General features: G+C 47.9%; 1 protein-coding gene across 15 annotated transcripts in view; it reads right to left on the minus strand.

Moving 5' to 3' along the window:
• Nucleotides 1–14,175, minus strand: part of ZNF618 (zinc finger protein 618) — a 147,141-nt gene that overhangs the window by 82,555 nt on the left and 50,411 nt on the right. For 14 of the 15 annotated variants that reach the window (XM_033077182.1, XM_033077179.1, XM_033077175.1 and 11 more), the window contains exon 2: nucleotides 2,960–3,003. In XM_033077182.1, coding sequence (XP_032933073.1) covers nucleotides 2,960–3,003 — 44 coding nt within the window. Of the gene's footprint in view, nucleotides 1–2,959; nucleotides 3,004–3,184; nucleotides 3,256–14,175 lie in introns of those variants that run through there. The other variant, XM_033077169.1, reaches the window with a different exon arrangement.

Below are 14,175 nucleotides of genomic sequence, written 5' to 3' on the forward strand. Positions count from 1 at the left end.
CTACACAAGGCTCTGGTGACCAAGAAAAGCACACGCTGCTTGTCAGACATAATTGCACATTTGGTTTTTCAATTATTTCTTGTCAGGATCCAGAGCCCACCATCTGAACGCTGACATTAATTATTGGGAAGTTGTTAGTGCTCCAATAGTCTAATGGAGACTCCTGAGGCCCAGAGCTCCCAGTGCTGCTCCCACACTGCCCTCCTGTCCCACCAAGCCTCTGGGGGTGTTACACACCACACAGGGATACCCAGCCTGGGCCACCATGTGCAGAAGTGGCTTCAGAAGAAGTTTCAAGCCAGACTCCAGTGGACACAGCAAGGAACCAGTCCCCTGCCATGTGCTCACCCACAGGATGGGGCCAGACCATGTCCAGCACTGGGGCCTCCAATACAAGACCTGGATCTGTTGGAGAGAGTCCAGAAGAGGCCACAGAGCTGCTCCAAGGGCTGGAGCCCCTCTGCTCTGCAGAGAGCTGGGGCTGTTCACCTGGAGAAGGAAAGGCTCCAGGGAGAGCTCAGAGCTCCTTCCAGGGCCCAGGACAAGAGATAGAGGAACAGGACACAGGGAATGGCTTCCCACTGCCACAGGGCAGGGATGGACGGGATATTGGGCAGGAATTGTTCCCTGGGAGAGTGGGCAGGGCTGGCACAGGGTGCCCAGAGCAGCTGTGGCTGCCCCTGGATCCCTGGCAGTGCCCAAGGCCAGGTGGGACAGGACTTGGAGCAGCCTGGGACAGTGGAAGGTGTCCCTGCCCATGGCAGGGGGTGGCACTGGATGATCCCTAAAGTCCCTCCCAACCCCAGGCAGTGGAATTCAGTGAATCCAGCCCAGGTCATCCCCTAGCACTGTGTTCCAGCTGAGTCCCCTCCCAGCCCCTCTTAGCACCCAACTCCTGGCATCGCGCTCCCATCACATTGCTGCCCATCATGCAGGAAAACATTCTGCCTTTTATTGGCTTTTAATTTGCTGCTTTTTAATTTTGTTGACTGTCTCTTTTTTCCTTGCAAAAGGAAGAAAGAAGCCTCTGATCTACCTTTTCTGGAGTGTTCAAAAACATGCACAGCTTTGTCAGGTTGTCTCTTAGTTGTCATCTTCCCCAAGGCAAGCAGCCATCTCTCTTCTGGCTGCCTTCAAGGAAGGGGGCTTTTTGTGCTCCTATGAATTCTCTTCACCTTTTAAAATCTCCCATTACTGAGTGCTCACTGAGGTGCAGCAACCATACAGGAGTTAATGAGGGAGGAGAACAGCGAGTGCTCTCTGCCACCATGAGCTGCCAGCTGCACACCCTGACCCCTGCTCTTCCAAAGGCAGCACCAGGCCCCTGGAGCTGGGGGTGGTGGGATCACAAACCCCTGGGCCTTCAGAGCTTTCAGTGTTTGCTTGAAACAGAATAAAATCAATTCACTGCAGTAAAAAAAAAGAAAAATAGGATTGACCCAATACCACAGTCATCACCTTAGCACCAAGCCTGCTACTGTGAAAAAAAAAATATTGCAGGAAGATAAAATCCAGGCAACTTTACTTTGATTATATTAGATTATATTAATTACATTATACTATACTATATTATTTTTGCTGATTATTTTTTACTGATATAAATTAATTTTTAAAAGTTTCTTTGATAGTCTGCAATTAGTGAGGGTTTCAAGCAGCAATGACTTTGAGAAACATCCATCTTGTGTCTCCATCCACTGATGACCTCACAGATTCAGTCACAGTCACATTTCTACCTTCAATCATTGACAGAGTTTTCTTGAAATATTATGTTTTGATTCTGTTTTATTAATTTTAAGTGGACTTGGTCATTCTCCTTTCTTTGAACACATTTTGTGCGGTCAGGTAGATGATAAAGCAGGTTTTGTTTCCATTTTTCTACAAGGAAAAAAGCAATGATGAGCCTCATACTCCTCTGGACATACAAAGGAAAAGGGAAAACAGAGGGAAGCTCTCCCACCTCACCAGGAGCTCCATCCCTGCCCTGGGAAGGGCTATCACTTACTCCTGGGAGGATGTTCAGCCCCAAGGGCACCCAAAGGTGAGATGGGCACCCCAAAGGTAACATGGACACTCTAAAGGCAAGATGGACTCCCCAAAAGTCAGCTCCCACATGGAGAATGCACTTGCCCACCACCTGTGGGAAACCTTCCAGTGAGAGTTGCAAAAAAGAATTAAAGGTTGGCATAGACTCCAGGGGAAGGGAGTGATGCCTGGCTCCTCTCCCCCACAAAGTAAGAGAGTTTCCCTGTGTGACAGGTGCCCAACACTCACCTCTGCCCAGCTCAGGGACACCCCACACATGTTCAATGCCAGGCAGTGCCATCTGAAAAAAACCTGCCAGGAATGAGGGTATTTTGTCCTGAAATGCCACTGGCAGAGCTGGGACACTGGGCAGGGCCCAGCCAGCCTGGTGGGAGCACAGAGCCCAACAGGGGCTGTGCATGGCCAGCAGTGGGAGCAGGGACAGCATCAGCACCGCAGCGATTCCCTGCTCTTGCCAGGATGTGCTTTTACATGGCAGCATGAGTTCCATCTAAGCAATAAAACTTTCACAGTGCTTTCCAGGCCCTGGAGGGGACAGGAGGACACAGCCCAGGGCAGACCCACCTCAGCACAGACACCTCCAATGGGATTACAAGGGCTGGGGTGCTGGGACACTTCTGTCCTCTCCTTCTGAAGGACAGAGGGGTCCCAGGTCTCCATCCAGGAACCTCATCCTGGGGGCACTCAGCTGGAACTCCCCACATCACACACAAGGCACCTCTGCTTTCAGTCCCCAAGGCCAGGACAAGGCCAGACCCCCACATCCATCTTTCCAGCCATATCCAGAAAGGGCTGCATGGACACTGGGCGCTGGCAGCTCCCACCCGTCCCTCCCTGCAGCCACCCTGTGTCCAGCATGGAGAGCACCTGTGAGCAGGGCTGCACACACCCAGCACAGCCCAGAGCCCAGCCCTACCTGCTGGAAGAGCTCCTCTGCCCGCTGCTGTTGCTCTCGTCGGCCTAGGAGACCAAAACAAAGAAGCTGGTGAGGTTCAGAAGGACGAGGCAGCTCTGCAGCCCCTCCTGCCCTGGCTGCACCAAGCTCTGGCCATGCCTGGAGCCCAGCTCTGAGCCCCAGCCCCACCATGGGGGCTCCTCCCAAGCTGTCCCCTCTGTCACTCCCCTGCAGCCCAAGGCTCACACAATGATCCCTGGGACACAAAACCATGGCCAGGTGGAAAATCAAGAATGGTCAAGTTGTCCAAATGCCCCGGCCGGGCTGGAGGGGAAGGCCAGCACTGCCCCTGTTAGCCCTGCAGGCCCTGGGAGGGCTCAGCAGGGAGGGCTCAGGGTCTCCTCTCTCCTCCTTCCCCAGCTCTCTGATGAGAGCCTTCCTTGGAAAGACAATATTATTCCAATCCCAGAAATTTTATTTCTGAATTTGTGCAAATACAAGTTAAAAGATATTAGCTGCATTTCACATTTTGTGCAAATGGCAGAAACAGGCAATTCATGTGCAGCAGGATGGGGGCCAGCCAACGATTTTGATAAAATAAACCCTTTTTTAATTTAAATGCTAATGCACTGAATTAAAATTTAATAACTGAGGAAATTGAAAAGCCGAGCAGGAATATTGGAAATAAATCCAAGCAGAAACAGCTGAAATTAAAAATTCTAGAGAGTGGGAGGATAGCAGCTAAGCTGTCTTATATGATTACATTTTTTTTATTTTTTATTTTTTTTTTCAGAATGAAGGGGGGAAGGAAAAAAATCCTATCTTTGGCTGGCTGTAGGGCAGTAAATCGAGAGTGCTGTGATTTATTGCTCAATTTTCCTGAGGGAAAAAGGCTTTCTTTCATGCTGAAATATTTCATAAATTTCAAGCCAGCATAAATTCTTAATTTAAAAGTTATGGAGGTCACATTTAGTGCACTGGTGCAATTCTGAAATCTTAAAGGAATAGCAACCAAAAAAATTGCAATTTGATTTTATTTTTTTAAATTCTTATGTAAAATTTTCTTCAAAGGAATTCTCCAAGTTACACAAAGTGGAAACACAACCTGGCTGCTGAAGGGATATGAAATCCACTGGAAACGAAGAGAAAAAAATCTAATTCAATTACAAAAAGGTATTTTTGATGATGATGATAATGATGATTATTATTATTATTATTATTGTGAGCCACTTGAGGAATTTCTGTTAAAAATTTCTTCTCTCCATTGCCTAGGAAAAGCCAGAAGGGAGGAGCTGACAATGTAATTGCTTCTGTTAGATCTCCAATCTTTTGTGAGCACTGATATGTTCATTTGTTATACAGCTGTTCAGCTACAGAAAGGATGTCAGAGCACCCATAATTCAAAGCAATCAATCAAAAATTAATGATTTGTCATGCTTACACAATGGGGGAAAAAAAGGAAAAAAAAAGCTTTATGGGTTCCTGCAACTGGTAGATTGCTCAAACCTTCGGGGCATTTTCTAGAAGATTAGATTTGTGTGTACAAAGAAAGGGGGGGGAAAGGGAAAAAGGAGACTTAATATAGAGCCAGGGCAGAAACTTTGTGGGGTGCTGGGGGTTGCTGAGGCCCAAAATCCCCCAGAGATGGGAACCTCCCAATTCCTGTATGTACAAAGGGTTTTGGGCACAACCCAAGAGCCACATCTTGGATCACAGGGACCTTGTGAGGCTCCTGCCACGAGAATTCCATGGGAGAGCCACCCACTGAAACATGGAACCATGGAATATCCTGAGCTGAAAGGATATTCTAACCCATGAGGATGATGGAATCCAGCCCCTGGCCCTGCACAGACATCCCAACAATCCCCAGTGTTGAGGAGTTCCCTTATTTTGAGGGAAAAAAGGAGGAAAAAAGGGAACCACGGCAGGTAAGGGCTATCATCTTGATGGTTTCACACCGCCAGGGTGCTCCTGGTGATGATCCATTACACAAAAACATCAAGCTAAGCCCGAATGAGATGAGATCAAGCTGCCTTAAATGTTTCTGGATGCTGAAATAAGCAAATCAATCCCAAACTGATGTGGGATGGCAGGAACTTTAAAGCTCATCCCATCCCACCCCTGCCATGGCAGGGACACCTCCCACTGTCCCAGGCTGCTCCAGCCCCAATGTCCAACCTGGCCTTGGGCACTGCCAGGGATCCAGGGGCAGCCACAGCTGCTCTGGGCACCCTGTGCCAGCCCTGCCCACCCTGCCAGGGAACAACTCCTGCCCAATATCCCATCTAATCCTGGAAAAGCCATTCCCTGTGTCCTGTCCCTCCATCCCTTGTCCCCAGTCCCTCTCCAGCTCTCCTGGAGCCCCTTTAGGCCCTGGCAGGGGCTCTGAGCTCTCCCTGGAGCTTTTCCTTCTCTGAGTGAGCACCTCCAGCTCTCCCTGCCTGTTGATTTAAAAATAAAATCAATTTAAACAAAACATTCCATCTGAATACTAAAAAGTGGCCTTTGAGGACTAAAAGTGGAGGGTGAAAGGCTGGGAATCACCATTTAATCAGAATGTGCCAAAATGGGTCAGAACAGCTCCCAACAAAGTAACTTCTTTGTGGAGGGGAACAGAAATCTCCTGCACTCCCATTTACCCAAGTAATTGATTTTGGTGATTTTCTAATTTCTAATTGAAAGAGGAGAGGACCAGAATTTGCATCTGCTGATGAGTGGGGAGACCGGATGTGGGGTGCTGAAACAAGCTGGATAATGTCACACAATCTGCCCTATAAAATCATTTGCAATTCAAAATATTATTCCCTAAAGTTGCTTTTCTACATATTGGGTACGTTTAGGGTAGTTTTGTTTAACCAATGCTAATAAATATCCTTTAAATGATAATGCACACAAGCAGAATGTGGTTTCAGGCCATATGCTCCTCCACTCGAGTTGTAAGCAAAAAGTGAATTGTGATAAATAAGAAATGTATCAGTTAACATCTCCTAACAGGATAACGTGTCAAAAAATTGGAGTCCAAGCAGATGTAGAACTGACCTGAGAAATCCATGTTTATCAAGAGGGCTACACTATATTGGGAAAAAAACCCCAACATTTTAACAGTTACAGGAAAAAAAAATAACTAAAAGCAAGAAAAATGTGAAATGAGATTTCAGGCGATTTAAGCATGGGCTTTCTGCCTGATCACTTAAATTATGATTAGAAACAATTATTCAAATCACTTGGATTTGCATCCATGATTCAGATCAGCTCCTATAGATGGGATGGGGGCACCAGGACACCCCCAAAGCACTGCCACAGCCCTCCCCAGGGACAAAAGGGGTTCAATCAATGCATTTATTTATTTATTCAGACATAGCCACCCCCTATGATTTGCCTCTGAATCCCATCCCAAAGGGAGAAGTCCCTAATTCTGTCTGGGGGTCACAGAAGGAGCACACCCTGCTCACCCCAGCACCTCTCCCATAGCACCTTCCTTCTCCAGAGGGAAAAGGGCAGAGTTGTTTGTTTACCTGAGGGAAAAGGAAAAAAAATGCAAACCCCCACTCTGCTTTCCCTCAAACGCCTTCCCAGAGACAGCTGAGTAATTTTTGTCCAAACACAAACCATACGTTCAGTTTTGGAAGGAGTCAGCAGCACTCAGCATGGAAAATTTCACCCCAAATAATTAAAATTTGGTCAAGGGAGAAGCAACTGAAAACAGGTCTGACACAGGAATGTGCCATAAAAATAACTGCAGGCTTGCTACCTGCGCTGTCTGGGGTTATTAACTTCAGAGCCACAGAAAATGCAGGAAGTGCTTTTTTTTTTTTTTCCCTTTTTTCTTTTCTTTAAACAAAGAGCAAGACACAGGCAGTTTCCTATTTAATTTTTATTAAATAGGAAGGGAGAAAACAGCAGAGCAGTTCCACATCACACCAACATATCTACAGAGCACAAAGACCCATAAATGTGCCCCTGCCCCTTTTAAATCTGGATTTTTGCTTCCTCCTGCCAACACAGCGGATGCTGAGGAACCACAGGCCCTGGATTTCAAGAGAAGCTGATCCCAGGGCTGATCCAAGCAGAGCTGTGCTCCACAGAACCATGGACTCACTGAGGTTACTCTGAGTCCAGCCATTCCCCAGCACTGCCAAAGCAGCACTAACCCCCGTCCCCAAGTGCCACATCCACACCAGAACACTTCCAGGGATGGTGATTCCACCACTGCCCTGAGCAGCTGTTCCCATGCCTGACCCCCCCTTTTCATGAGGAAATTTTTCCTAATATCAAACCTATGCCTCCCCTGCCTCAACCTGAGACTGTTTCCTCTGATTCCCAGAGCCAGGGCATCCCCTGCATGAATGACAAAAATCTCCACTGACTTAAGCTGCCCATCCCCTCCTCATCCTTTGCCTTTGCCAATCCATCAGGGCAGCCTCCAAAAGGGATGAATTTTCCACTTGGGAACAAGACAGTTCCTGGGACTGGAGGAACGCATTGCCTATTTCCTCAGCTGCAGCTTCCCCTCAAGAAACAAACAAAATGATAATAATAAAAAATATATCTGCAAGGAGGAAATGGGAGCTCTCCCTGAGGCATCTGCCTGGTCCCATAGCTGAGCCAAGCTCCAGAGTGAGGGTTCCCCAACCTCCAAAATCCACTGTGGGGTCTGCAAGTCCCCTCCACGGGGAAACACCCAGGGTGGGGGATGCTGGTGGCAGTCTCAGCGTCAGAATTCCTTGGGAGCAGCCAAGGGAATCTCGCCCTTGTACTCAGCTGCAGCCTTGCCCTGGGAAAAGCCAGTGCTTGTTCCCTCTTCCAACAGGGAAAGTCCAGCACTAAACAACAATGTCTGAGAGTTTTGACTCCTCTGAGAAGAGCCCATGGAGGGTTTGCTGCTTGAGGGTAGCAGAATGCAAAGGCAGAGACAGCCATTGCAGGCACAGAGGCTCTGCTGCCAGAGCCAGGGGACGTCTGGGACAGGATGGCCCCAAACACCAAGGTCACCATCCCTGAGTGACCAGTGACCCAAGGTCACCATCCCTGAATGACCAGTGACCCCACCTGGGCTCCAGCACAGCTCCAGGAAGGTCCTCAGTGCCAGAGGAAGGGGTTCACTACTCCTGACCATGCACATCATTTAGGCCAAGCTTAAGAAGAGGTGCTTTAATGTAGAGATTTCCAAGCAAGTTGATCCATGGGAGGGCACCAAGATGTCTGTGACCTACAGGGACATGATCTGTCCCCAGCACCCTTGTGGTGACAGACAGAGCATCCCAGTGTTGGATGCCTGGGGACACAGGGAACATTCCCCACAAGGTTCCTCTGACATTTCATGTCTGGGAAGTGTCTGAGCAGAACAAAAGCCATGAGGTTACTGAGCATTCACCTCCCCGCTGTGAGCTCCTCCACCACGTGCAAATAAACGGCTGCTGAAGATGGTGCCTGACCTAAAACAAATCAGAGCCGTTTCTGGATGGAAACACAGCATCACCCCAGCTTGGTCAGGGCCTGGCCACATCCCCTTCCTGTGGGTGGCCACCACCCCGCAGAGGACACGTGTGCAGGAGAACCCGAAGCTGAGGAACACCACAGAGCAATGGCACTGCGGGATCAGTACTGGGACAGGGCCCTCCAGCACCTTCACCTGGAGCCCTGGGCTCCAGCCCCTGTCCAGCCATCCCAGGGGAAGGCAGGGCTGGCCCCCAGTCCCACCAGGCCTGTGGAGTGCCCCCTGCTCCAGTGCCATCCCTGTGTTAATTAGCCCTGGGGATTGTTAGCAGCTGCCCATGTTCCTCTCTGCTCCCCTTCCCACAGTTCCTACACACTAGGAAGCTACAGGGTGCCCCCCAATTACTAATTAATAACAAACACTAATGACAAATCCAGTGAGGGAGTGTATCAGCCCAACACAAAGGTCAGCTAAGAGCAAGGGTCCTACTGGAGAATCCAAGATGGGAATGATCCCCTCAGCTCTGGCTGTGACACTTCAGAATCAGCCCAATGGCCCTCACTCTGCTGATTCCAATTTTCTTTGTATTGACAGCAGAGTTATTTTTCTTTTAATTTTTTTAAAATATTTTTGGGAGGTTTGTTTTTGCTTGTTTGTTTTCGTGGGGTTGATTTTCTTAATTTTTTTTTTTTTTTTGAATGCAAACTCGGTATTCTCAGGTTTCTCCACAGATTCTGGTCTGGGACAGACCAAGTTGCACCATGGAGGTTAAAACTACTAAAACTGCAGGTAGGTAAACAATACTAATAAAAAATCATAATTAAAGTCTAGAAATTCTTCTTGTTCAGTTTCACTGGATTTACTTCTTGTCTACTGTTTATTATCTTCCATTTTATAACCATCGTTTACTACCCTGGGTGTGCTGCCTGCATCCACCTCATTTCTGAGCTGCTTCTGTAACCCAGAATTAAAAGTTCTTCTGAAGAATTTTAAACAGATGGAAAAGGCACACATGGGGCTGAAACTTGGGGGAACACCAGTATCAGTGAGGGAGGGAAGAATTCCACCACAATGTCCCCGGCCTGGGTGGGTTCTGAGCCCCAGGAAGTGGCACAGTCTTGCCCGAGAGGACCCAGGTGTCCCTGGCACCCATTCCCAGCTCCCACACTCCAGGTATCCCAGAAAGGTTTAAGGGCTGTGAGCAGTGGCCTCTGAGTCAAGGGAATATTCATATGAGTAATTTTATGAACTTGCTGAAAGTACTGGAAGGCAGAATTTGTGCTTTGAATTTCAGTTTTTCTCCCCTGGCAGCCCAGGGAGATTCAAGCAGCACACACCAGCACAAGTAACTGAAGAAAGGGAACATTAAATAAATTTTAACCTAAAACTACAAATGTTCAAGCCAGTATTAAAAAGCTTCAATCTTTGTACTTTTGTTTTTCCCTGAAACAGTCATGAAATTAAAATTATGAATAAATCAATGCAGCAAATTGGTCTGGATTTAAAGAGTTACTCCTTGATTATAAGCAACCCAAAAGTAATCAAAATATTTTTTCCGTCTCCTGTTGCTCAGTGCTCTCCTTACTCCGTTCTTTATGAGAAAAATAATCAAATTGAGGGTGAAGAGGAGAAAAGGCATTACTGATTACTCTGAACCCTCGTATCATAAAAGCTGGAAAATAAGAGTGACCGGGCAAAACAACAGAATTATGTGCATCAAGCGGTTGTTTACAGATGGCATGAGTTTCCCAGCAAAAGAAACAGCTGGAAATATTTTTAAAGAATAAATGTATATGGAATGAAACCTTGGGGGGTTGGAAGGTATTGTTATTTTTTACTTGGGGGGAGCAAAAAGGGGCGAAGGAGCCATGTGCTAGCATTTCAGAAATCCATCCATTTTCAAGGCTTTCAATTTCACAGGAAACTCTCAGGAAATCAATTTTTTAAAAAATCCCATTACAGGCACTTTTCCAAGTTGAGAAAACAAACATATCTAACAAGCTACAAATGCACACAGGGGGGAAAAAAATTAAAATAGGACTTATTTATCCAGGGAATCTCAACTTTGTTCCACACATTTTGTTCTGGAGTTTGGCACCTCCGGCCTCTGCTGGAAGATCTAACGGGGTTGTGAGGGCTCCACTGCACACAGGGACTGCCAGGAACCTTCCCTGCACAGCTCCAGCCTCCCCCAGCTCCAGGCAGAAGGGATGGGTGGGAAGGAGTTGGGTTTGGGGGAGCTGCATCCCAAGTGGAGCAGGCTGGGAGCACAGGCACAGCGCTGGTGTCCTGGGCTCATCCAGCAACACGGCCAAGGCAGGGATTCTCCTTTCCTTCCACCCTCGTGAGACCCCACCTGGGCACTGTGTCCCTTCTGGGGCCCTGCCACAGGAAAGTCCTGAATCTGTTGGAGCCAGTCCAGAGGAGGCCATGGAGCTGCTCCAAGGGCTGGAGCCCTCTGCTCTGCAGCCAGGCTGGGACACCTGAGGATGTTCACCTGGAGAAGAGAAGGATCCAGGGAGAGCTCAGAGCCCCTGCCAGGGCCTAAAGGGGCTCCAGGAGAGCTGGAGAGGGACTGGGGACAAGGGATGGAGGAACAGGACACAGGGAATGGCTTCCACTGCCAGAGGGCAGGGCTGGATGGGATATTGGGCAGGAATTTTTCCCTGGCAGGGTGGGCAGGGCTGGCACAGGGTGCCCAGAGCAGCTGTGGCTGGATGGCGGAAGGTGTCCCTGCAGGAGGTTGGAAGGAGATGATCCCTAAGGTCTCTCCCCATCCAAAGCACTCTGGGATTCCCTTATTCCCTCCCCACAGCTCAGCTGAGGCAGGCCAAGGACCCTTCTCTTGCACAGACAGCTCCATCCACCCAGACTGGGTCTGTGCATGGGGATGGGCAGAGGCAAAGCCCCAGGCAGTGCTGGCAGGGAGGTGATGGCCATGGAGCTCAGGAGGTGCAGCCCAGCCAGGAGAGCCCTGGAGCTCTCACAGAGGGATGGCCAAACCCCAGCACACGGGCAAGGAGGATAAAAGGCGGAGCAGCCATGCCCTCAGCAGCTGACACACCTGGGAGCAGGATGAGTTCTGACAGCAGCATGGCTCAGCACAGTCAGGCCCAGCAGAGCCAGGCCCACCCGGACCTTGAGCTCTTACAGAGGCTCCAATCCCGCTTCCTGAGCCTTCCAAAGGACCCTGAGAAAAAGCCAATTTAGGCTTTTTTGTACACAGAGGAAAATCCAGAGGCACCTCCCCTCTGCCACGGAACCTCAGAGTGGTGTTGGTGCTTCCACCAGCACGGACACACGGATGCATTTCTGGAACAGAGACACAGCACACAGGGCTGAGAAAACTTAAAGCCAAGGCCAGCTGGTGCCAAGCTCAGGCTCAGAGGGCAGGCACTGGTGGGACATGGCCTGGCCCCAGTGCTGGAGCTCAGAGCCACAAGGGAAGCGCTGGGAAGGAGAGCTGGGCAAGCTGGACAAGCACTTCTTGGAGGAAGCTTTGATAAGGCTGACTCTGCCCTTCAGGCTTGCAGAGGCTGTGGAGAGTCCCCCAGGGAGCTGCTCCAGCTCAGAGCTCAGCTTTCTGGGTGTCAGTGAGGACCCTGGACAGAATTTTGGGGTTGGTTTTATTTCTTTTTTTTATTGGTAAATTTTTGAAGAACACTTTGGGTCCCTCCATAGCAAACAGCACTGCAGTGATGCAATGTGCTGCAAATGTTCAGCTTCAATCTGAGATAAACAGTGAAAATTTAAACACTTCCAAAATACAATTCAAGACAGAAAATTTGATCTAGAATAAAAAAAAAAGGATAATTTGATACATATTGCAGTGAGATGGTGTCAGGAACAGCACCATGAGGAGGTCCAGCCTTGGCCAAGGATCTCCTCCAAAACTGGAACACAAGACATCCTTCCAATGCCTGTGGGAAAGGCTTTGCATTTGCAAAACATAAATTTTATCCTAATTTTAAAAAATTCCCATGCAGCATTTATAGACAGGTTGTGAGGTTGAAACAGAACATTCTCTATTGGGTGGGTAACTGTGGGACTTCACCTTCTCTCCCAGTTTTGTATGATTGGTTTGTTTAAATAGCATGAAATGATGGTAATTTTACTTTGGAAAGGGAAAAAAAAGTCAAACCACATTGGTCTAAAAGTAAGAAAGGGAGAAGGCACACAAAGTTGGGTAATTTCTTCAAACTTAAAAAACAGCAGTAATTACAGGGGGGAATTCAGAGTTTAGTCTCACTGGCTCCCTCAAAAAACAAAAAAAAATAAGAAAAAGCAAGGAAAAAATAGTAAAAAGAGAAAAAAGAGAAGGAATGGGAGGAAATGAAGTTGGAGAAAAAGCAGTCTGAAAGTAGAATTCTTAGAAATTCTCCTTGCAAAATAACTCCCATCAGTCAACCACAAATCCTATAAATATCACCAGATCGACTTCCTGAGCAGATCTAAATCAACAAACAAACAAAATAACCTCCAAGATTAAAAAAAAAAAAAAAAAAGAAAAAAGAAAAAAGAAGAACTCGAAATAATAACTACCAAAAACCCCAGTAAGGCCATGCTGGTGTCCCCAAGGGAGGGTGGCTTTGCTGGCCTCCCAAGAATGATGGTAGTTTGGAAAATAAAGAGGGAAAACAACATTTCCTGGTTCACTGGAGCTGTGAAAGCTGCAGCAGCGTCTCCCCCTGCCCAGACACCCCAAGCACTGCCCCAGGGCAGAGGGATGGGACCCTCAGCCCTCCCAGAGCCCTTCCCCAGGCATGGCACTGGGAAGCGCAGGATGTCACCAAGGGCCATCGACCTGCACTTTCTCACTCCCAAATCTCCACCTTTGAGCAATTGTTTGGGCTAAGAAAATGGTTTTTCAAGCAGTTTGTGGGGGACAGACATCAGTGGGACCAAGCAGGGTGACCTCCCACTCTCCATCGTTCCTGCAGCTGAAAAAAATGAGAGCACAGAGCTGCTGGAAATTATTTCTAGCCCAAAGTGGAGCTACAGTGAGATCATGGCATGGATTGGTATAATTTCTGCTGCACCATTCACACAGCAGAGTATGACACTCATTTTCAAAAACTGGAAGTGACACAGACCCTGATATCTAAAATTTTCTTATTCATACAGGCAAAATACATCCTATTTATTTTTTAAAGCAAGAACTGTAAGATGTGCTCAAAATCTAAACGAAGCACTTACAAGCACCACATTCTGTTTGACTCAAGCCTATGAAACCAAAAAAGATATTCCTTATTTCCTGGGCAACAACAAAAAAAATTCAAATCAATCTATTTTTCTTCCATCTCAGTCTGAAAAGGAATTTTTCAATTTTTCAGAGCTTCAAGAAAACCAAGAATATAAATTATTTGCACAGCCCGGAAGAGTGGACAGATTTGTCTTGGAAAACCTCCAATGTGATGCAAAAAAGATACAAAAGTTCCTACAGGATCCCCTTCGAGGTTGAATTTTGCAGGCAGCACCATGAGCCCTCTGCCCATCTGTGGGCCAGCAGCTGCTGCAAACCCTGAGGAAGAAAAGCCAGAAAGTGCAATTGGCTCCCCAGAATTCTGGTGCAGCCCAGGGTGGTGTCAAAGGATGAGAGAGAAACCCCCAAGCCCACCATTAATGCCCAATTCCCAAATGGAATCTGGGGTTAGGCAGCACAGGTTGGTGCTGCCAGAGCTGGACAGGGCTGGTTGGGTTTCCAAGCTGAGAAAGGAGCAATGAACCCACAGATCTGGGACCCTTTGGACAAACAAAGGGTTGTTTCCTCCCTCCTGTTGCTGTTTCCTCCTGCAGACTC

This window comes from Catharus ustulatus, chromosome 21, assembly GCF_009819885.2.
Source record: "Catharus ustulatus isolate bCatUst1 chromosome 21, bCatUst1.pri.v2, whole genome shotgun sequence".
In the NCBI taxonomy this organism is placed as follows: Eukaryota; Metazoa; Chordata; class Aves; order Passeriformes; family Turdidae; genus Catharus; species Catharus ustulatus.